Consider the following 24,794-nt stretch of genomic DNA (forward strand, 5'->3'; position numbering starts at 1 on the left):
TTGTCTCTGCGTATTAAAATTTAGGCACTCTGCATTACAGAATACACTTAGCGATTTGTGCGCGTAAATTCTAATTATTGCCAATTAGTGCTCATTATTGCTTGTTAGGTGCAGTTAACAATGCTGATTGGCTTGTTAAGCCAATTAAGTTACACGCGTTGATATAGAATCTGCTTGGATTTTGGCACGGAACGCTTGGTGTGCTTTACAGAACCCGGGGGCATATGTGGAATAATTGGCCACACTCTATTCATGCAAAGGTAAATTTTAAAAGATTTTAAGATTCTGCTAAAAGCTGTGTTCTTCAAACAGGCTCTTGAGGTTGAGCTGAATAATATTAGAATACATTAGCAGTTTTGCAGACCATAAACATTGTATAAAGAATGTAAATGAGGTAATGAGTGACTCTTGATATGAATGCTTGAGGCTTTGCTATTCATTAATAGAGTTCTTTTAATTGTTCTATTTGTATTTTAGTTGTTTTTTTAATGTATATACTTGTGTAAACCGCTTTGTTCTGCTAAAGTTAAGCGGTATATTAAGTTTTGTTAAACATAAACATATTAAAATATGGAAGTACTTTTAAATAGAGGCCAGACTAAAAAAAAAAACAAGGGGTAGGAACTGGATGAAGCTCTTCAAAAACAGACTCAGGACACCGAAGTAAGATTATAGGTGTTTATTTAAGCTGACTCGACATGGTACCATGTTTCGGCACATGCATGCCTGCTTCAGGAGTCTTGATACGTATACTTGATAATCACATTTGTCCTTGGTGATACGTCTTGTGAAATAAACATGAGCTGGTCGTTAAAAAGACCGTTGGTGAAAGAAACGATTGTTGAGTAGCGTGTAAAATGCCGCTATGGTGCTGCTTATTTCTGAGTCTGTTTTTGAAGAGCCTGATCCACTTCCCATTCCTTGTTTTTTTTTTTTTATTCTATCCATCCCGTGGGGTCTCTGTGTTCTTTCCACTTTTTGTGTGTGTGTGTGTGGGGGGGGGGGGGGGGGTTGCACTTTTAAATAGAGGCCGACATGTTTATTTATTTAGATTTTGCTCACACCTTTTTCAGTGTTACATTAAATATGAGAAAGAAATAGAGGGCACATAGAGAGAAATTCTACAAAGGGGCATCTATGTTTATATGCCAAGAAAGCGTCTATTTGGATATTCCATAAAGAAATGTAGACACTTACTAGTGTAACAGGTCAAATACGCACCTATAGTTTAAACACAGCCACTTAGGTACACATGCTCAGGCCCAGATAGTGCAAGAATATGCGTAAATCATAGTATTCTATAATTTATAGGTGTAATCTAGCGCCCCGCCTATACTTCACCCAAATTCCACTCTTGTGACTGCCCGCCTGCAAAGCACATGCCATCAAATATCGTTGTGTGTTTACAGTAGGATGCATAACCGGAATATTGTCATTTATGTACATTTGTTAATCCTGGGGGAATTCTGTGCAAAATGTTTGAAAATTCTGCAAACTTCTGTGCTATTTATTTGTAGCATTGTTGCACAGAATTCCCCCATCCTAAGACCTCAAATTTCCTCCTCTTTCCTTCTCCAAGCTCCAGCCTTCCCACCCTCTCCAATGGCACATTCCCCTTTGTCTGCTCCCCCTCCCACCCTCCCTAATGGCGATTCACTATTTCTGGGGTAAGCAGTATAAAATGTTTTGTACTTTTTTGGGATCTTGCCAGGTATTTGTGACCTGGATTGGCCACTGTTGGAAACAGGATGCTGGGCTTGATGGGCCTGTGGTCTTTCCCAGTATGGCAATACTTATGTACTTATGTACATATTTCTCTCTCCCCCCCCCCCCCCCCCCCTTCATTGTACTCCTGGAGCTGGCTCTCCCCCTCTCCACAGAGATCATGTGGCAGTTCACAGTCTGTCTAAGCTGGCAGAGGACAAGGAGGAAGTGACCTGATGTGCAATGATTCACTTCCTCTTCCTCCTCCCGCTCCTGCTGCAAAATAATTGCAGAATTCTGCACATTCTACAGGGCAGGGAAACTGCGCAAATTCTGCACTGCACAGAATTCCCCCAGGCATAATATGTGTCTACATATTCACGTAAATGACTAGAATACTGCATTTACATGTGTTCTTGCCACATAAATTACTACTACTACTACTTATCATTTCTATAGCGCTACTAGACGTACGCAGCACAAATAAATCTAGCTGGTTCCTTATAGAATTATGCTTTTTACAGTTTACCATCTCCCATCAACTCCTACTCCTACTGGCAACTACTTCAAACAAAAACTGTGTTGTCCGTAATTATCAGATTCTCTAGGAATCCAATACCCCAACCAAGCAAGCACTTACTGCAGCAGTACATGTTTATCCACTCCTACCCTAGCTGAGATAATATTAAACCATCTCTGACCTCATGTGCAACCTTCTTTAAGGGGCCCTTTTACTAAGTCATTTATTTATTTTGATTTTGCTCACACCTTTTTCAGTAGTTGCTCAAGGTGAGTTACATTCAGGTACTCTGGATATTTCTCTGTCCCAGGAGGGCTCACAAAGTTTGTACCTGAGGTAATGGAGGGTTAAGTGACTTGCCCAACATCACAAGGAGCAGCAGTGGGATTTGAACTGGCCACCTCTGGATTGCAAGACCAGTGCTCTAGCCACTAGGCCACTCCTATGTGCATCTATGCGCGACCAATGTACGTCAGTTTTGAGTTACCACCCAGCTACCGCGTGGCCCTTGCAGTCATTTCATTTTTGAGGTGCGTCCACTATGCACGCCAGAGAATCATTTTTATTTTCTGGCACGTGGCACAAACTGGGTGGTAATCGTCATTCCATGCGCGTAGACGATTACTGCACAGTTAACGCACGAGACCTTACCACTAAGTCAATGGCTGGCGGTAAGGTCTCAGACCCAAAATGGATGCATGCCAATTTTTATTTTGCCGCACGTCCATTTTCAGCAAAAATAAACAAAAGGCATTTTTACAGGCGCGCTGAAAAATGGATCTGCGCTTACCCAAAACAAGCGCAGCCCAATTTTTGGCGTACCTAAATCAATCACCTTACTTTCTAACTCTTCCTACTTTCTTACCTATCTATATGTTCCATCTTTGCTTTACCCTTCACTATCAATTAAAATGTTCTATTACGTATTGTGTTGACATTGTAAGTAGTATACCATGCCAGACTTTTTATTGTTATTTGAATATTTTTACTGCTGTAATTGCCTATTACTCATGTTTGATCTATTCTTACTGTACATCGCCTTGAGTGAATTCCTTCAAAAAGGTGGTAAATAAATCCTAATAAATAAATCCTAATAAATAAACCTGTTCTTCTCAAGAATGCTGCCATGTGGAATTCTACAGACCCCTTTACAGTTAACTTTCCTTAAGACACTTGTCCCAGTTTGAATGAACCACTTTGATTGTTTTGTATAGGAAAGGCAGTATAGTAAATCTTAGTAATTTATTTATTTAAAAGACTTTTACTCCACTTAATCCAAGGTTCTTAGCGGATGACATCTACACCAACATAACCTTGACATCTTTCTGATTGACAGCCTGTTCCACACACTCCCATGCCAAACTGGTTTAACGTACTCAATAGCCAATGACTCTGAAAACTTAGGGGGTCCTTTTACAAAGGTGCGCTGAAAAATGGCTTGCGGTAGTGTAGTCGCAGGTTTTGGGTGTGCGCCGATCCATTTTTTTTAGCGCGCCTGTAAGAAAGGCCTTTTTATTTGGGGACGAAAATGGACATGTGGCAAAATCAAAATTGCCGCGTATCCATTTTGGGGCTGAGACCTTACTGCCAAGCATAGACCTAGTAGTAAGGAATCTGGGCGGTAATGACCTATGTGCGTCAAATACCACTTGGCGTGCATCCGTTACGCTTGCCAGAAAATAAAAAATCTTTTCCAGACACACGTAGCGGACGTGCACCAAAATTGAAATTACCACAAGGGCCCCGCGGTAACCGGGCAGTAAGTTCAGTTTGGCGCATGTTTGGCACGTGTAGGCGTCTGCGTAACTTAGTAAAAGGGGCCCTTAGAATCCAGACACAAACCAATGAGAATTCAAGGAATATGCAATTCATTCTGTCTCTACCTGTGTAATCCCTTATTGCCTGCTAAGATAAGTAGGGTTCAAAGGGTCAGAGTGTCATGGGGGTACCTGTTCATGGACCATCTTCATTAAGATAAGCTCCTTCCTTAAAGCTTCAACCTCCATCTCCAAGTCTGTTCTTACAATGGTCAGGTCATCTAGGAGTTTCCGTAAGCCATTGACATCAGCTTCTATTGCCATCCTGAGGGTTTGCTCTGTTTCGTACCTTCACCATGAGAAAAGAGAGAAGATGTTGTTGGTTTTTTTTTAAAGGGGGGGGTCCTTTTCCAAAAATGTGTTTACAGTTCTGTCACTGAGCTGCTGCTGATAGATGCTTTTATCCTCTGTGAGACAAAATAGATATGCTTTCCATTTCCTTACCATTATTCTACCATAGAACAGGCTTAATTTCCCCTCACAATTCAGTATATGGAATTGAATTATCAAATCTGTGCATTGTTTTGTTTCCCATGTGCCACCTGCAGCAAGAGCAAGCCTAATGTACATGAGCAGCTAGGTATACATGTACTTTGCAGCACAGGTGGACGGACAGTGATCTGGGCCCACCCTTATCCCCCCTCCCAGGTCCTGCTACTTCCCTCTCTCCCTGCCTTTAAGCTGCCAGTTCCCAGCTCAGATATTGCTCCTTTTTCTCTTTTCTATCTTTTAAACCCCCTCCCCTTCTCAATGTGTCTTAAACCTTCAGCCCCCCCCCCCCCCCCCCAGCGAGACAGCAGCTCCCCTCGGTTTACTTTTCAACTTGTTTGTTTCGCACAGCAGTAGCAGTGTTTCAGAGAAAGTTGCCTGTGCCGGCCTCAGAGTCTCCTCTCTGCCGCTCTTGACCCCCATTCTCTAACTTCCTGTGTTTCCACAGTGGTGCGGCAGAGAGGAGACTGTGGGGCAGGGGTGTGCTGGTAAAATTTTAACAAGAGGCTCTTTCTCTGGACGTAGCCAGCTCTGCAGTTGGAAGGGCCAGGGGTGGTTGGGGGGGGGAGCAACACTTGCCTCTCTCTCCTCCCTCCCTTCGTGCGGGCACGCTAGGCATACCTTTGCTGGCTGCCAATAAATGGACTGCCACCACTCCCAACGTCTTGCTCTGAGCAGCATGCTGGAACTTCTCTCACATGCTCGAGAAGTCTCAACCTGCTGCCCAGAGCTGGAAACAAGGAGCGGGGAGCAGCAGTAGTCTATTTACTTGGCTGACAGGGCTCAGCATCCCCACCAGCAAAGTAAAAGAGAATTCAGCAGGGGGCCCAAGCCCACATTTTGGGAGCCAGTTGTTAAAGTAGCCATGGAGGGCCTGTGAGAGCCTGCTCCAGCACACCACTGCTGTGGGGCCAGCGCAGGCAACTTCTCTGAAACGCTGCTGCTGTTGTGCAAAAGAAACAAGTTGAAAAGTAAACCAGGGAGGAGCTGCCACAGCACCCGTGGCTCCCACCATTCAGACGTCATAAACAGGGTGGGGGGAGGGCAAGTAAAAAAGGTACCGGCACAAAAAAAAGACCTGGGCACTTGGGAGGGAAGTACTGGGCCCCCACTACCCTTGGACCTCGGGCACTGCCCGGTTGCCCATATGGTCAGTTCGCCCCTGCTTTGCACTTCATTTGCAAAGGTCAGCTATATGGTATTTTCCTTTTGAATGTTATCCCCATATTGGCAGGCATAAAGAACTGATGCGCTTTGCAGCAGCTGAAAATTGTTTCTGTAATACAATCTTCTTTCCTCTCATGCCCCAACCCTCCTCCCCACCTTACCTGCATTCTCTCTCTTTGTTTAGCTTTAAGCAGCCTTACTGTACACCAAAAGCCTCCTTTGGAATCCAACTATTAACTAAACATAAAGCCAGCAGATGTATTTACTCAGTTTATTCCAGGTATTGTTTTAGCAGGAGATTTAACTTTCCTGCTTGGCAATGGTCATAACCCAACTGGGCCCCTACTAGGATCAGATGGCAGGATGTTAACTTCCCTTATTATACAGGTTCTCAGTCTCAGCCTAAAGTTTATAACTTTGATCATAGGTTATGATTGTAACCCTGGTCTCATCATACAGTCCGGGCACCAGCTAGCTCATCGCAAGTCAGGGGCACCCTAGACCAGGGCCACAAAGAAATCCAAAGCACTGTAGCTTCTCTGGTCTCACACACACTGAGCTGGGTGCAGACTGGGCCAGATAAAAATCCAGAAGGCCATAGGATTTTAAACGGGGGCTTTTACTCTTTACGTGCTCTGCACACTTTTCTCTGTTAGTCCAGAAAGTAAATTCCCACTTTCATGCAAAGAAAAGACTCCAGTCCAGAGTTTTATGTAAAACAACCAGCATTTTACTGAAAATCCTGCAACAAACAGTCAGAGGGTCTTTTACAGAGGCCTAGCTAGTTGGGGTGCCAGGGGAGCGACTGCTCCCCCAAATGGACTTCCAATATCAACGGCGCCTATATTTCAGGTGGTTTATCCTATCTACGCAGCGTGCACGCTCGCCTACGTAGTCCGCTCTCCGCTCCTCCTGGCATTACAACCTGGTTACACTTTTGGTCTTTTACTAAAGATTAGCTCGAGTTATCTGCAGCAGGGCTCATAGGAATAAAATGGGCCCTGCTGCAGATAATTCGAGCTAATCTTTAGTAAAAGACCCCCTCAATTTGTATTCCAACTTGATATCAGATGTAAACAATAAGTCCAGAGCCAAACTCAGGGATATGGTGTATCTTCTCAAGTGCAATTTATATTCCTACAGTATGTACTGTATATATTTACAGCTCTTCCTGTCTATATCTATCCCTTCTGGGTGTAACAACCAGGGCTTTTTTTGAGGGGGTACTTGGGGGTACTGAGTACCGGCACCTTTTCCATTGTCTGCTAAAATTGACCCATAGTCCCCAAGTTTTAATGAAAGAGCTCAGGTTCTACACACCAATTCTGCCTTGTCATAGATTCTGTGACTGGTTGCAGGGGGCATGGCCATTGTGGGATGGTCCCTCAGTGATCACCCCACCCCTGAAGGTTGGTCTGGCATTTGAGTACCAGCACCTTTTTCACTAGAGAAAATGCACTGGTAACAACCTAAGGTTATGCCTGCACCTCTTGTGCAGCAAGCAGATCTTCCTTTGGACCAGACCTCCCTCTCTGTTCACTTTCTTCTCAAAAGAAGTACCTCTGCGGGCTACCACCTTTGGCTCCAAACAGCTCTTTCCTGTTCCAGCCCCAGGCTAGGATCACCTATTTTCCACCTGGAGTACTCCTCCACCTCACGGTTAACGCTTTACTGGCAGAAACCTTCTTCTTTGGTCAGCTTAGTTTCTTGAACCCATCCAGGACACCCCCCCCCCCCTCTTCTCAAAGGTCCCGGAGAGGGTAGAGGCAACCAAAGACCTCGTGCGAACCCCAGTATCAACTTTTATTCATTTTAAACTTCTCCCCTATTGTCATTCAACAACCAAGATGGAAAAAAGATCTCATATAATTGTGGCAATTAATTAAACATTCTTCTGCACACAGTGCAAAAAGTAATCATAGATCAAAAAAAAACCCAAAATATATTTTTTGTTGATTTTTTTTATCTCGCATTGCCACACAATCGTTTATACACAGTGCTGTTAATAAAAACGCACTTAACTTTGAAAGTAAAAAACTTAAAGCTGGGGCTGGAGCGCTGCGCTTTGCAAAGCCTTTCATCACTGGGCGATCTAGCTTACCTGATGCTTCTGCTGTCAGAGCCGAGGCCATTGCTGCCCTCCTCTGCCCATCAAGCAAGCCAATCTCACAATAGTGCAAGGAAACTGCCCGCCCCAAGAACCAAAATGGTCATCAGTGTGGTTTCCTGAAGAAGCGGATGCGAAAGGGGACCGTTGGGACCGCACACATGTTAAATCAGCCAGCCGGGGTGTAACCACACTTCACATGAACTGCACAGCGCCACAAAGATAAGTTTTTTTACTTTCAAAATTAAGTGCGTTTTTAACAGCACTGTGTATAAACGATTGTGTGGCAGTGCGTAGAATGTGCCTGAATTATATTATATGAGATGGAAAGATTTTATAGTGCAAGATTTAAAAAAAACAACAAAAAATATATTTTTTTTTGGGGGGGGGGGTTTGATCTATGATTACTTTTTGCACTAATTGCCACAGTTGTATGAGATCTTTTTTCCTCCTTGAAAAGTCATTCTTCACTGTTTGGGTTTTTGGGTTTTGATGAGTATCTCTGCAATTGATTTCAGTGAAGTTGATCTGTGTTGTGATTCAACAACCAAGAACATTTTCCTCTGCAACTTACCCAGGAACCCACCCCCTTCACCACCCACACCCTCGCTCAGTAACTCTGTTCTCTCATGATCTTTGGTAATCCCGATTATAATGGGGGATTACATGATCTTAGACAAAAAGAGGCTGAGAACTGCAGTTGGATCTTGGCCAAGAAAGCTGAAGAGCGATGAAATACTTTTACCTATTCTGGGTCTAATGCAAATGGTGTGAGCGGGTGGGAAAACAAATATATACATAAGTATCCAGTTCTGCAGTGGCAGAGGGTTCCTAATTTCATTAAGAGTACAAATAAACCATGCCTTCATGCAGCCTACACTAGGTGATAGAGCCAACGTGACTCCCTGTTGCATTCTTCTTTCTGTGGTCCCGTGAGCTGGTAGTTAACGTAAGGAAAGACAAACAATTGGAAGAACCCTGATCCAAAATCTGAATATAAATATGATCCTTATTCAACTCTGGAAATCGGAACAACAAGTGAAGTGATTACATTTTCAGATAACACAAAATTATTCAAAGTTGTTAAAACACATGTGGACTGTGAATAATTGCAAGGAGACCTTAGGAAATTGGAAGACCGGGCATCCAAATGAGAGATGATATTTAATATGGACAAATGCAAAGTGATAACACATTGGGAAGAATAATCTAAATCATAGTTACCTGATGCTAGGGTTCACCTTAGGAGTCAGCACTCAAGAAAAAGATTTAGGTGTCATTGTAAACAATACACTGAAATCTTCTGCCTAGAGGATGTTAGGAATTATTACGAAAGGAATGCAAAATAAGACCAAGAATATTATAATGCCTCTATATCGCTACGTGAAATTCTGGTCGCCCGTATCTCAAAAAAGATGTAGTGGAATTAGAAAAGGATCAAAGAAGAGTGACCAAAATGATAAATGGGATGGAACTTCTCCCATATGAAGAAAGGCTAAAGAGGTTAGGCTTCTTTAGCTTGGAAAAGAGACAGCTAAGGGGGGATATGATTGAGGTCTATAAAATCCTGACTGGTGTAGAATGGGTAAAAATAAATCAATTTTTCACTCTTTCAAAAGGTACAAAGACCAGGGGATGCTGAATGAAATTACATGGAAATATGTTTAAAACAAAAATACTTTTTCACTCAACGAATAGTTAAGCTCCGAAACTCATTGCCAAAGGATGTGGTAACAGTGGTTAGCGTATCTGAGTTTAAAAAAAGGTTTGGACAAGTTCCTGCAGGAAAAGCCCATTGTCTGTTATTGAGATGCACATGGGGGAAGCCACTGTTTGCCCTGGGATTGGTAGCATGGAATGTTGCTACTAACTGGAGATTGGGCCAGATGGACCATTGGTCTGACCCATGGGTATTCTTATGTTCTTCCATTCACGTCTTTCTCCAAGAATGCCTCTTCTAGAGGTAAACAGTAACTACCCTAAATTGGTTTTTCTTATGTTTTTTGCTTTGATAATCAACAGACCCATGACTGCTAGTAGGCAATGGAAGGCCATAGGTCCACCTATAGAATCTATTGACCCTCACACCATCCCAGCTTAGCTAAAGCACTGAGACAACCTGCTGTCTCACAGGAAGAGAAATATAGCAACTTAAAGAACTTGTCTATTTCTATGTTGGCCATCCCCTCCTGCTACTGGGGCAGTATCAGGTATCATTTCCACCCTGGAGGATGTGCCACCAAGCAATTGTAGCACAAGAAGCAGGGATTAAAGTGAGGGCATGCTAGGTGGGAACGACATTACTGAGCTCCAAGGTACTTATTTACATTAGCTTTTATATAGGAAGCAATTAAACCAGAAGAGATTACAAAAGGGCTATGGATCGGGAAAGAGGCATTTTTCCTTCTAAGAGTGAAATTTGAGCTGTGACAGTAATTCAACTTTATCATGTACTTTATAACTTTGTGTGGTGTCTGCATTGTGATAAATTATACAGCTTCATAATCAACCCTCTCATCGTGCCATACAGCTACAGTCTTAGCAGCTGATCTCATGAAGCTCACCTTGGCAAACACAACAGAGAACCAGTGTAAGCAAGAAACTCTGTCCCATACCTTGACTCCCCTGCCACCTCAGAGGCTTTTACTTTGAAAATATTTAGAACATCATTTTTATAATTTTTTGTTTTGATAACTTTTTTTTTTTGGGGGGGGGGGGGCACAACTGGACAAGAATGTCACCGAAGCAGAAAGAAAAGACAAGGCTAGGTATAGGCTGACTACAGCAAATTCTCAAGAGGTGGAATAGCCCCTCCTAGGAGGCAGTTGTCTCCTAAACCCAAAGGTCCCAGGCTCATGTCTGGGTTGTGTCTGAAAAAAAAGCTGAAATTTAATGACACGGGGGGAAAAGCCTGACATTTTAGGATATCCTTTCAAGTTAGACTCAAATTTAACTGAGTTCTTCTATCAGCTTTTTTATTTAGGTGACGTGAGTCTTTCAGTATTTTTACTTTGGCTGGTTCATTCTGTCACAGTCCCTAGAGTACACTAGAACAAGAGAAGAACTAGGATTGCTCAATGTAAGACTTAATGTCACTGTACCTCCAAGAAATGCACATCAGCAGATCTTTTTGTAAAACACTACCAGAATTTGACACATCCTGACCTGGACATCTCTATTCCAGTTTTGATGTGCTATCTATAATGGGATGCACACACATATATATAGAAAATACCAGTGAAAGTGGCATAGTTAGGAACTACATTGCAGGCATGGATGTTTAAAGCAGCTCTGGAGCTGGTGTAAAAGTCTGCACCTAATTTTTGAATATATGTGCATAAACTAAGGACTCTAGAAAACTACCTCCATAATCTCATCTCTTTCCCAAATTCTATTAAAGAGAACTGACACCTTAAATCAGTTTTACAGAGGCTGTGATATCTCATTGCTGCAGTCATGTGAAACAACTGTTCAAAGACTTAGGAGTGGAGGAGTAGCCTAGTGGTTAGTGCAGTGGACTTTGATCCTCAGTTCAGTTCCCACTGCAGCTCCTTGTGACTGTAGGCAAGTCACTTAACCCTCCATTGCTCCTGGTACAAAATAAGTACTTGTATATATGTAAATGACTTTGAATGTAGTTGCAAAAATCTCAGAAAGGCAGTATATCAAGTCCCCTTTCCTCTTCCACCACAAGGTGCAACAAATTCATCAGTGTCCCTTAAACTCTGAATCTGTATGCTCCTGCGAGCTATTCCTGCAGTGCAAAATTCTGCATAGTAGCTCTTGGCATTGGTTTCTGTGGGAGAGGGAACAGGACATCGATTCAGATCCTACAGTCACCCTCCTTGACTCAAAGCTTTTGTAACATTTTACAGATTTTAGTTTATATTCCGTTTCTGCCTCCCAAGCAACCTTTCATTTTCTTTTCTTCCTTTCAGATTAATTTTATGGAATTAACTATCCTGACTGCAGAGAAGAAAGGAGCAGAAGCATAGATGAGACTTTCCATCTCTCTGGGAGCTTCCCGTCCACCAATGCAAAGTTGACAAGTGTAAAACATACTTGAGTTTGAAGTCCTGAGCCGCCAGCTTGGCATTGTCCATCTGCAGGGTAAGCCTGGCGTTGTTTAACCGTCCATTTGCGATCTGAAAAGTACCACACACACAGAATTATGTAGACAGGTTTCAGTAGGTGAAAATTTCATTCCTAACGGTGTATTTCACTTTCCCTTCATAAAGTCACCTTTTTGTCATAGAACACAACCATATCTAATCTAATCTAATCAGAGATTTATAGATTGCATTAGTCCCAGCAGGTAGTTCAAGGCGGTTAACAAAATAAGATAACAAAATGAGAAATTACAAAAAATTGCATATAACATTAAAATACTACCTAAAATTTATCAAACAAAAAAGTTGTAATTTTTTTTTTGTGTAGCTGCATATACTTCATCTCCAAACAAATTTGCATGGGAAGAGCAAGCCCGACAAGAGAACAAAGCCTCGAAATGGCTCTTTAGTCGAATGCCGTTAAATGCAGGAAATTTCACAGCACAGAACTAGCTTCAGGGCTGGATTTAACATTATGGTGCCCATAGGCAGCAGACGGGTGGGAAAGGAGTCTCCCCAAGATTGGAGAGTGGAAGGCGTCATAATTTGGGAACCTTCAAAATTTGGGCACATGCCTATATTGTCTGGGCCTAAATCCAACTCTGACTGGCTGTCATCTACTTAGCGCTATTTAACCAGTCAGAACGGATGCTGACCAGTTAAATAGCACTTAACCGGCTATCCTCCGCTGAATATCCACGGTTAGTGGCTGGCAGATAACCGATTAGATCACGTGATACAACCGGTTATCCGCCGATTTTTAAACCGGGTTTGGCAGTCATATTTGGCCGCTTCAAAACCTAGTATATCTTTGGCCGGTTTAAACATAACCACTGAATACTGACATAGCCGGTTAAATTTAAGCCGCACAACCCCCCCCCCCCCCCCCCCCAGCATTGAATATCCGGGTTCAGCATAGACTGCGGGAGACAGCCCGGTTATATCCCACAGTCTGAATATCAGAGCCAAAGTGATTTAACCAGGCAGAAGAGGCTCCTGGCTATTTAATCTCTTGTGCCAGGCTATCCGCTGACATTCAGCGGCACTTAATCGGTTAGTGCCGGTGAATATCAGCACTAACCGCTAAAGTTTTAGCCAGATATTTTGAGGACAGTCTGGGAGCAGAGTCGGCACTTATGCATTTAAGTGTCAATATTCAGTGCTTAACCACCTAAGGGGCCCTTTTACTAAGACATGTAGGTGCCTTCGTGCGTCCAACAAACGTCAGTTTGGAACTAGCGCCCGGGGCAGTAATTCCATTTTTTACACACGGCAGAAAATATATATTTCGTTCTACCACGTGGAGCTAACCAGGAGGAAATCGGCAGTGTACACGCACTGACGATTACCGTCCGGTTAACACATGAGACCTTAATGCTAAGTCAGTGGGTGGCAGTAAGGTCTCAGGCCCAAAATAAATGTGCCAATTTTTATTTTGCAGCATATCCATTTTCAGCCAAAAAAGGGGCCTTTTTTGCAGGCACGCTGAAAAATGGACCTGCATGCGTCCAGTAGACGAGCTTACAACAGCGCAGGCCATTTTTCGGCACACCTTAGTAAAAGGACCCCTAAGTTAACTGGATAAATTGGGCCGCATAAAACTCAGTCCTATCTTTACCCAGTTTTGCTTAGGTGGTTAAGTGCTGAATATTGCATTTAACCGGATAAGGGATAGCCGGCCACACAAATCCAGATATTCACTGCCCGTGCCAGGGCATGGCCCAGTATTCAAAATCCAGGCATAACACCAGTGATGGTGAGAAAAAAACACTGATGCCACAGGCTGAATATTTACTCCTATATTTTTAGTCCCCCTGATATTCAAAATTATTTAACCAGCCAGAAACAGATCCTGGTCAGTTAAATAGCATTTAAGGGGTTCTTTTACTATGCTGTGGTAAAAAGTGGCCTGTGGTAGTGTGGGCGCATGTTTTTGACACGTGCCAGGCCATATTTTACCGCGTCTGGGGAAAAAGGCATTTTTTTTAATGGGCTGGGAAATGGGTGTGCGCTAAAATCAAAACTCACGTGTGCCTATTTACAGCCTGAGCCCTTACCGCCACCCATTGATCTAGCAGTAAGGTCTCATGCGCTACACGCATGGTAACCCTTCGGCGCATGCCAACTGCCAATTACTGCCGGAAACGCCACACCTGGCAGAAAATTTTTAAAAATAATTTCTACCGCCAAGATGAGCACGTGCCAAATCCGAAATTACTGCCAGGGGGCATGCTAGCTTGGCAGTAGTCTCATTTCGGTGCACGCTGCATGTGCATAGGCCCTACCACAGCTTAGCAAAAGGGCCCCTAAGTGCTTAACCACTAATAATCAGTGGGAAATAATCGGTTATCTCACACCGAATATCCAGGATAGCAACTAGCTGCTAACTGTTTATCATAGCCGCCGAGAGGAGGGGGCAGGGGGGACAAAATTCCCCGGGCCTGGGCCTCCAAGGGGGGCCCGGCGCCACAGTCCCACCCGCCCTCCATCATCGACTGTCTGCCCCCTGCATTGAAATTGCAGTCTCACCTCCGTGAAAGCAGCGCTGCAGGCAGTAGAACGCCTCTCTCCGTCCCTCCTTCCCTCCCTGTGGCCCACCCTCATCTGACGTAACTTCCATGAGGGCGGGACACAAGGAGGGAAGGAGGGCCGAAGGGAGGCGTTCTGCTGCCTGCCGTGCTGCTTTCACAGAGGTGAGACTGCGATTTCAATGCAGGGGTCCCAGCCCGGTGGCGGACGGAGGGGGGGGAGGGCGGCGACCTCAGGGGGGCTGGAGCGGGGAAGCAGTGGCTGCGGCAATCTCGGGGGGGGGGGGAGCGGTGATGACCTTGGGGGGTGGAGGGGGGAGCGATGACCTCGGGACAGCGGGGCGGCAGGGGCGGTGCCCCGGGGGCGGCCTTGCCCTGGGCCTGGCCCAGTCTCTCGGCGGCCCTGCTGTTTATGTCACACAACATAGCCAGATAGACGGATATTCAGCACCTAACTGGCTGTATTGAGCAGTCAAACTAGGCCACTTAAATAGCAGGCCTATCTTTGACTGCTAAAAAGTTATCCGGTTAGCACTAAGTATCGGCATAGCCGGTTAACTTTTAGCAGCCAAAATAAACATGAATATTTATTTATTTGTTACATTTGTATCCCACCTTTTCCCCACTTATTAGTAGGCTCAAAGTGGCTTACATAGTTCCGGAGAGGTGGTTACAGACTCCGGTGTGAACAAATGCAGTGTAGGGGTACTATTACAGTGACAAATACAGTAAAGAAGTATCGGTAAATAGGTTGGGGTGATTCAGACAAAAGGTCAGGGTGTGATCATACGTCGGGGTTGAGTTACTGTCCGTTTCCTGATTAAATTGCCATATTTCATTATTCGGTATTTATGTCAGTTCTGTGGGGTATGCCTTCTTGAACAGGTGAGTTTTTAGGTTTTTTCAGAATTCTAGATGATTATTCGTAGATGTCAGGCGTTTTGGTAGTGTATTCCAGAGCTGTGGAAACAGCGCAGCATTGTATATCCAGGCTTAACGTCAGAGGTGGAGAGCAAACGTGCTGTCCGCCGCAGGCTGAATATTAAGTCTAACATGTTCTTATGGCTTTATGACTGGTATTGGGACTGGAAAACCTGCAGTTCTCCCAGATTAGAAAGAGATTTTTTTTGTGCAGTTCTTCTAGCTGTATTTTATTTATTTATTTGTAGCATTTGTATCCCACATTTTTCCACCAAGTTGCAGGCTCAATGTGGCTTACATTTGCCGTAATGGCGGTTGCCATTTCCGGGTAACATAATTTATTTATTTATTTTTGTTACATTTGTAACCCGCACTTTTTCCCACTCATGGCAGGCTCAATGCGGCAGGCAATGGAGGGTTAAGTGACTTGCCCAGCATCACAAGGAGCTGCCTATGCCGGGAATCGAACTCAGTTCCTCAGGACCAAAGTCCACCACCCTAACCACTAGGCCACACCAAATGGTAATTGGTCTCAGGGAAAAGTGTGATCTTTGACGGTCCTGATATGCATTATTAGACAAAGGTAAGGGCTTTGAAGACCACATTGATCCCATCTGCAGATCCAAAGAAGGATTCTCCACATTTTCATGTCAGTTCAATAAAGGCCTCACGGTAACTGCCTGCCTGCCCTGCACTGTTAATTTCTTAGTGACCAGAAAGTATGTGAGAAAAGAATTAAAGGTTTCATGCAAAAGTTAGTTGTCCTTGTTAATGTTTATTTTCTGTCAGACATCCAGCGCAAACAAGATGACATCAAAGAATTAATGTGTAGGTCATGCATTTGCAATCAAGTGCCTGTAGGCCGTAGAACCTATAAAACCTACAATTCCTAAGCTAAATATATTCCATCTAATTTAATATTAGAATTTATAGTTCGGTTTAATTTTGTGAGGCCAAAAAAGATGCCTATTTTAAGCCTGTTTTATAAAGGCGACAAAGATGTCTTTGTGCCTTTATAACATCAGCACCCCCAAACAGCCCGTAACCCTAGTAGCGCTATAGAAATGCTAAGTAGTAGTAGTAGTAGTTTGTGGGGCTCAGAGTGACCCCTGAGGTGGGTACAAGACAGATGTGTATGTTGTCTCTAGCTAAAAGCTTATAATCTCCTATCTCTTCCTTGGCACAGAGAACATAAAGAAAATGTCCCTGACAGCTGTGATAAAAATTTCTGGCCAGTCTCTGAGTAGGGATAGCTAACCACATGTGAAAAAATAACGGAGGCTGATGGGGATTTAGCTACAAAATACCTGTTTAACGGGTTCTTCCCAGGCACACAAAAATGTGTAAAAGATATTCAGCGTGGTTTAAGTGGGCAAGAGACGCTACTGCCCGCTTAAACCTTGCTGAGCTGGTGGCTGCAGTTCAGTGGCGTACCTAGGTTTCCTGCCACGAGGAGCGGGTCACTGCTACCCCCTCCGGCGCATCACCCTCTCCCCCCGAAGCGCATCACCCACCTCCCCTCTCTTCTAAAGCACAGGGCCGGTCTTAGCAATTGCGGGGCCTTGTGCAGGTGGGGCGGACCGCCCCCACCGCCCTGCCCTTGGTAAGCTACTGCCGCACATGTTCAGCAGTACTTAACCAGGCAGCCTCTATCAGCTCTGAGCAGTGTGGCTGAGACGAAAATTAAACAGGCACCTGGTGATATTCAGTGTCGATGCCCTGCATACCCAACCAGGAAGGCTAGACAGCAGAACAACAGTTCTAACTTTGCCCAGTTACGTATGCAGATAGGCCACTGAATATCGACCATACCTGCATAACGTTCGGGTGCCACCGCAGGCTTGGATATTTAATGCCTGGACATAGCTCAGCACTGAATATCTGGGTCTATTTTATAGAAAAATGCTCACTGCCACCAGCTATACTGTATATTTATTTTCCCCCCGATATTCAAAAGCATTTAACTGGCCAGGATCGGCATAAATGCACAGGAGGCAAGTCTCTTTTAATTGAAAGGAAGCTCTGGAACAAGGGAGCATAGGATGAAGGTGAAAGGGGATAGACTCAGAAATAACCTGAAGAAATACTTCTTCACGGAAAGGGTGGTGAATTCGTGGAACAGGCTCTCAGGGGAGACAAAAACAATATCTGCATTCAAGAGAGCTTGGGACAAGTACATAGGATCTCTAAGAGAGTGATGGCATGGATGGGCAGACTGGATAGACCATATTGTCTATCTATTGCCCTTTGCGAGCCCTGACAAAGCAAGAATGTCCCAAGGCTGTCAAAGACTGAGGAAACTCCACATAGTTGACCGATTTCAACTGAAATAGAAAGACCAGATGGAGACCCTGAGACTTCACCTTTGCCTTTGGCATTTTAGTCCACAAGTAAATAGACAAAAGGCAAAATTAAGGAAAGGTTCAAAAGTTATTGCTGGTACAGCTGCCTCCTCTCCTATCTTGGACCAAGATTTATTTTTTTCATAAGCAGATAGTTTGTGATCTAGACCCCCAGCCCTTTTTAAATACGAGTCTGTCAGAAAATGTATGAAGACTTGAAGACCTGAATAAGTATCACCTAAAGGAAAGGAGGGGCAGGAGAGATATGAACTTGAAAGATATGAATGAACAAACAAACCTTTTCCAAAAGCAGAGAAGCTATAGCAGTAGAGGACATGAAATGAATCCGAATGGGGGAAAATTTATAAAAACAACGGCAGGAAATATTTCATCATAGAAAGGGTGATGGATGGCTGGAACATCCTCCTGGTGGATGTGGTGGAGGCAATTGTCACGTAAGTGAGCCCTTGTGCTGATCTAGAAGACCAGCAGTCGGCAAGCCCAGTGCTTCACCTGCAGCGACCACCGTTCCCCAGCGGTTGAGCCTCTGGATTCTGGCAGCCAACAGGACTAGAGAGGGTCTGGGTGCTAGAAGGACTACAGGCGAAAGTGAACTGGAGGCAGAGACCATGGAGGCAGAGACTGTGGACAGGGCAGAGGCATACAACGGGCAGGAGGCAGCATCAGGTCCAGACTAAAGGTCAAGACAGGCAGAAGGCGGCATCAGATCCAGGGTTCAGGTCAAAGCAGGCAGCAGGCAGAAGGCAGCATCAGGTCCAGGCTTCAGGTCAAGACAGGCAGCAGGCGGAAGGCAGCGTCAGGTCCAGGCTACAGGTTAAGACAGGCAGTTAAGAAATAGAAGCAACATCAGAGCTCTCCAAACTGGGTCGTAGCTGAGTCTCCGAACCCAGAGAAGCCTTCCTTAAAGAAGAGAAGGGCATCTCACGTCAGACCGATGTCACAGGAAGGCGGGACTCCAGATGAGTGCCAACCATCCGAGGTTGTCCGAGGAGAGGGGCCACGACCCCCAGCATCAGAGGGAATACGGCGCCCAGCTGCCCGGAGAATGCTGGGGCAATAGCGGCTGGGAAGGTAAGGTGCCCTGCATCTTCTGCACGCGTGCTCTCCAGCGGCGTGTTAAGCTGCCGTGCGTCTCACGCATGCATGCTCCCCGGTGGGCCTGTGTCTCCCATGTGCTCCCCACGGCGGGCTAAGGTACCCTGTGTCCATGACAACAATAACGGTGAGAGAATTCAAAAAGGCATGGGATAAACTCATAGGATCTCTATTTCCACTTCAAGCAAAACTTGTATAACTTTCACACTACAAAAGAAACCATAGAGGAGGGTAACCTTTACAAGTGGCAGTTACAGCCCCAAGAAAAGAGGGGGGGGGGGGGTAACCTGCCAAACGCGGCAGTTTTCAACCTTAAACAAAAGAGAGGGTAACCTGCACAGAGCAGAAATTCCAACTCTAAAGAAAAGAGGGGGTAACCTGCACAGAGCAGCAGTTATAACTGAACAATCTTACTGAGCAAACTAGATGGGTCCTGCTGGTCTTTATCTGTCATAATTTAGGATCCAAAGCTTTTGGGAGGGATTTTTGATCTGATTGAAAAATTCCTGAAGCTGCTATGCCTGGATTAAGTTAAGTAAACTTGGTTTGCTATATACTTTGATAGGATAAAAGAAAGTTCCTCTAAATTTTCTATCTGAGGCTTTATGTTATCTTTAACTGAACTTCGGGTTTTTTTCTCCCAGGGGGGCTTCTTTAGGTAGTCTTTTACTGGCTGGGGTCAGTTTTGGCTAGTTTGGTTTTTGGTGTTCATTTAATTCATTATTTATACACTTTTGGAGGGAAAGAGAGTTTTTTATCCCATACGGTTTTCTCATGTAGCATGAGTTTTTACGTTGGGGTTTTTTTCTCTTTTTCTCCCTGAATTAGAACCTATGATATTAACCTACTCCTGTTTATACAAGGGATTGGTAATACTTTGGTATTGTTCCCTGTTAGGAGGTTTGAGGTTCTATTTGTTAAGATTTAAATTGTTTATGGGGTGAAAGAATTTGTCCTCCACCAATTTAAAGGGACACCTCCAAACTATCTTCATATATATATAAATCAAACTCCTTTTGTTTTGTTGGTATATTCAAAGTTAGGCGCCATTTATAGACCAGAGTTTAGCGCCAGGATTGGCACTCAATTTTGGGCATGTCGATTACACCAACTAAGCCCTGGAGCAAATCCTCATGCCTAAATTAGGCGTCAATCCTCCAAATTCTATAACACTGTGCGCCGATCCTAGAAACGCCCTCCAATGGCCACACCCCCTTTTCAGATCCAGTTCCCTGGAGAGTTTTGTTTTGTTTTATTTTGTGATGTGAAATAAGCTACACGAGAAAAGTATTACATTGACCAGGAAGCAAAATTGGATATTGTATGCACGTCAAAGAATTGGACTTAAATCCACTATTCAAGCTAAGTACCAGCATTATATGTGCACATTATTATTGCACTTTAAAACAAGATCTCAATTAGTTTTGTAATAGGAGGAGGCAGGGCATGCAATGATGTTAAGAAGGTGTTTACATCTCAGTCCTGAGTCTCTGTATTTACACCAAAAAAAACTGAGCACATAATTACTATATAATTTATTTATACTGTATATATGATTTTTGAATTTGACTATATTGGAGTTTACATAGTTTCTGGTTCATATATATTGGCATAATAGAAACTGAATATAAAGAGTACCCATTTATCATAGTGATCATATATAAGTGTTGTCATACTGGCACAGATCGAGGGTCCATCAAGCTCAGCATCCTGTTTCCAACCAACAGTGGCCAATCCAGGTTACAAGTACCTGGCAAGATCCCAAAACAGTGCAATACATTTTATGCTGCTTATCCTAAAGCAATGGATTTTCCCCAAGTCCATCTTAATAATGGTTTATGGACTTTTATTTTAGGAAGCTAGCCAAACCTTTTTTTTAACCCTGCTAAGCTAACTGCTTTTACCACATTCTTTGGCAATGAATTCCAGAGTTTAATTACATGTTGTTAGTGAAGAAATATTTTCTCTGATTTGTTTTAAACTTACTACTTTGTAACTTCATTCGTGCCCCCTAGTCCTAATATTTTTGGAAAGAGTAAACAAGCGATTCACGTCTACCCGTTCCACTCCACTCATTTTTTTAATATACCTCTATCATATCTCCCCTCAGCCATCTTTTCTCCAAGTTGAAGAGCCCTAGCTACTTCAGTCTTTCCTCATTGGGAAGTCGTCCCATCACCTTTATTATTTTCACCGCCCTTCTCTGTATCTTTTTTGATATGTGGTGACCAGAATTGCACGCAGTATTCAAGATGTGGTCACACCAAGGAGCAATACAGAGACATTTTTATTTTCTATTCCCTTCCTAATAATACCTAACATTCTATTTGCTTTCTTAGCCACCACTGCACACTGAGCACAGAGTTTCAATGTACCATCAATGATGACACCTAGACCCCTTTCCTGGTCGGTGACTTTTAATTTGGAACCTTGCATCAAGTAACTATAGTACGGGTTCTTCTTTCCCATGTGCATCACTTTGCACTTGCTCACATTAAACGTCATCTACCGTTTGGATGTCTCTTGTAATTTTTCACAATCCTCTTGTGATTTAACAACTTTGAATAACTTTGTGTCATCAGCAAATTTAATTACCTCACTAGCTACTCCCATCTCTAGATCATTTATAAATATGTTAAAAAGCAGCAGTCCCAGCACAGACCCCTGGAGAACCCCATTAACTACCCTTTTCCATTGAGAATGCTGACAATTTAACCCTACTCTCTGTTTTCTATCTTTTAACCAGTTTTTAATCCACAATAGAACACTACCTCCTATCCCATGGCTCTCTAATTTCCACTGGAGTCTTTCATGACATACTTTGTCAAATGCTTTTTGAAAATCCAGATACACAATATCAACCGGCTCACCTTTAATCACACGTTTGTTCACCCCTTGAAAGAAATGTAGTAGATGGTGAGGCAAGATTTCTCTTCACTAAATCCATGCTAGCTTGCTCTCATCCATGCTGTTGAATATGCTCTGTAATTTTGTTCTTTATAATAGTCTCTACCATTTTGCACAGCACTAACGTCAGGCTCACCGGTCTATAATTTTCCTGATCACCTGTAGAACATTTTTTAAAAATCGGCATTACATTGGCCACACTCCAATCTTCCGATACCATACTTGTTTGTAAAGATAAATTATATAATATTAGCAATAGTTCTGCAAGTTCATTTTTCAATTCTATAAGTACTCTGTGATGAATACCATCCTGTCCAGGCGATTTGCTGCTCTTCAATTTGTCAAATTGTGCCATTACATCTTCCAGGTTTATAGAGATTTCATTCAGTTTCTCTGACTCTTCAGCTTTCTGGCACCAGTATCTCTCCCAAATCTTCCTCGGTGAAGACCGAAGCAAAGAATTAATTTAATGTCTCCAATTGATTGTTTTGCCGGCTTCTTGCTTTTAATATACCTAAAAAAGTTTTTATATTGTGTTTTTGCCTCCAACGTAATCTTTTTTTCAAAGTCTCTCTTTGCCTTCCTTATCAGCACTTTGCGTTTGACTTGCCATTCCTTATGCTGTTTCTTATTATTTTCAGTTGGATCCTTCTTTCAATTTCTGAAGGGTTTCCTCTTAGCCCTAATAGCTTCCTTCACCTCACTTTTTAACTATGTTTGTTGTTCCTATTTACATCGTGCTGCTCACTGCTCAGCAGTTGACAGTGATAATTTGCAATCTTTTGTCTGCTTTTTATTTAAAGACACCTGGTCTACTATGGTCTCTATTGCAACCTCACTATCAGGATACCCGGTTTTCCCTGTTTTTGTCATATCTTTGAAAGATACCTTGTTCTGAACCATGCGCTTTTGAATGACTGATGGCATTCCTCCAGGTTCTAGTTTAAAAGCTGCTCTATATCTTTTTTATATGCTGATGCCAGAAGCCTGGTCCCACCCTGGTTAAGGTGGAGCCCATCATTCCGGAATAGGCTCCTCCTTCCCCAGAGTTTTACCTAGTTTCTTATAAATCTAAAACCCTCCCCCCTGACCATCACCTCATCCACGAATTGAGACTCTGGAGCTCTGCCTGTCTCTTGGACCCTGCACATGGAATGGGGAACACTTCTGAAAATTCTACCCTAGAGGTTCTGGATTTGAGCTTTCCACCTAAGAGCCTAAATGTGGCTTCCAGAACCTCCCTTCCACATTTTCCTATGTCATTAGTACCCACATGTACCAAGACAGCCGGCTCCTCCCCAGCACTCTCTAAAATCCTATCTAGGTGATGTGTGAGGTCCGCCACCTTTGCACCAGGCAGGCAAGTGACCGATCCTCACTTCCACTAACCACCCAGATATCTATATGCCTAATAATCAAATCAGCAATTACAACAGCCATCCTAACCCTTCACTCCTGGGCAGAAGCTCCTGGAGATACATCCTTGGTGCGAGAGGATATTGCATCTCCTGGTGGGCTGGTCCTGGCTACTACAGGATTACTTCCAGCTTCACCAGGGTGATGCTCTCCTTTTAAAAGACCTCCCTCCTCCAAGGCAACATGGGGGCTGCCAGACTGGAGGTGGAACTTCTCTACAACATCCTTGTAGGCCTCCACTATGTACCTCTCTGTGTCCCTCAGTTCCTCTAAGTCTACTACTCTAGCCTCAAGACATCGGACTCATTCTCTGAGAGCTAGGAGCTCTTTGCATCGAGCACACACATTTAACCTCTCACCAACTGGGAGATAATCATACATGTGATGCTCAATGCAAAAGGCTGGATAGCACCTCTTTTGCAGTTGGACTGCTGTCTGCATCTTAGTATTATAGAGTTGTTTAAAACTTTTTAAGGTACTAGGGATATCAGATGACTATAAAAAGCCTTAAGATTATATGGTAAAATATGTAATTTATTTGGTGTTTGCTTCTCAGAAACTAATTAAATGTAATTAAAACACTAAAGAAAACTCTCTTGTCCTAATTAGAATAATTGACTATAAATGACGAGTTGAGCTAGGGGTGGGTGGGAGCGGGGGAGGGAGGTGGGAATGAGGTCTGAACTAGACCCTGCTGTGCCTTCTAGAGTCTATCTATTAATGCTGTGACAAAAAATTCAAGTTTTAGAACTATGAGGGAAAAGGTATGGAGACTAGTTAATAACATTTGCTTCTTCTTCTTCTTTTTTTTATTCTGTGTTTATCAATAATCTATAATTCCTCTTTTAAACTCAATCTTTATGTTACCAAGCACAGAGCAAAATAATGTCACTTACCTAGAGAAATGCCCTCTTCTCTCAGAACTTCTCAGAAAGTAGAGTACTGGGGGGCAAGGGCAGGGAGGGGGGTACGACTGTGGCTGGCCCCTTAACATTATTTGCCCCAGGCCCGGCCTTGTCTCTCGGCAGCTCTCACTGCATCTAGATTCATCTGACAGGTTTGATTCAGTCCTGGGTTTACTCCATTGCATGCAGGGACTTGTAGTCTTTCTTTTCTTAGGGAATGCAATGGAGAGATCAGAGCTACAAGTCCCTACATGCACTGGGGTAAATCCAGGACTAGATCAATCCTGTTGGGTGAATCTGGATTCATTTGACAAGCTTATATAACACAACGACTTGCAAAGTGCAATCTCATGTCACTGGATACTTTTACACATAAAAATTACTTTATTAATTGACCTCCATAATGCATAGTCTAGAGCTCTTTCCTTTGTTTACTTCAGTGAAAATAGGATATTTGATAACCAAGATTGATCCCATAATTACAGTGAACTTTACCTGCATTACAGCATATGCAATGAATTCTTTTTAACTAATTGCTCTGGATTCAAGCAGCCTTGCGGAGATGATTCATGTCTGCACCTCAGAGCTGGAGTTTTGCGAGCCATGTGTTAAAAGAGGAGGAGCAGAATTCATGGACTGGATTTCTTTCCTAGGACACTGGAGGATTTCAGGGAGTTGGCCCTGCCATTTGTTAGAAAAATGTCTATTTCCCTTTCACTGTACCCCCCTCTCTCTATCCAAAGTTG

At 43.4% G+C, this 24,794-nt stretch overlaps 1 protein-coding gene across 2 annotated transcripts in view; it reads right to left on the minus strand.

Moving 5' to 3' along the window:
• Nucleotides 1–24,794, minus strand: part of LOC115482303 (keratin, type I cytoskeletal 19-like) — a 47,078-nt gene that overhangs the window by 19,394 nt on the left and 2,890 nt on the right. For both annotated transcript variants that reach the window (XM_030221994.1, XM_030221993.1), the window contains exons 2-3: nucleotides 11,867–11,949; nucleotides 4,174–4,330 (exon numbers count right to left, since the gene is read on the minus strand). In XM_030221994.1, the coding sequence (XP_030077854.1) occupies nucleotides 4,174–4,330; nucleotides 11,867–11,949 (240 nt within the window). The remainder of the gene's footprint in view (nucleotides 1–4,173; nucleotides 4,331–11,866; nucleotides 11,950–24,794) is intronic.

This window comes from Microcaecilia unicolor, chromosome 12 (genome assembly GCF_901765095.1).
Source record: "Microcaecilia unicolor chromosome 12, aMicUni1.1, whole genome shotgun sequence".
Lineage (NCBI taxonomy): Eukaryota > Metazoa > Chordata > Amphibia > Gymnophiona > Siphonopidae > Microcaecilia > Microcaecilia unicolor.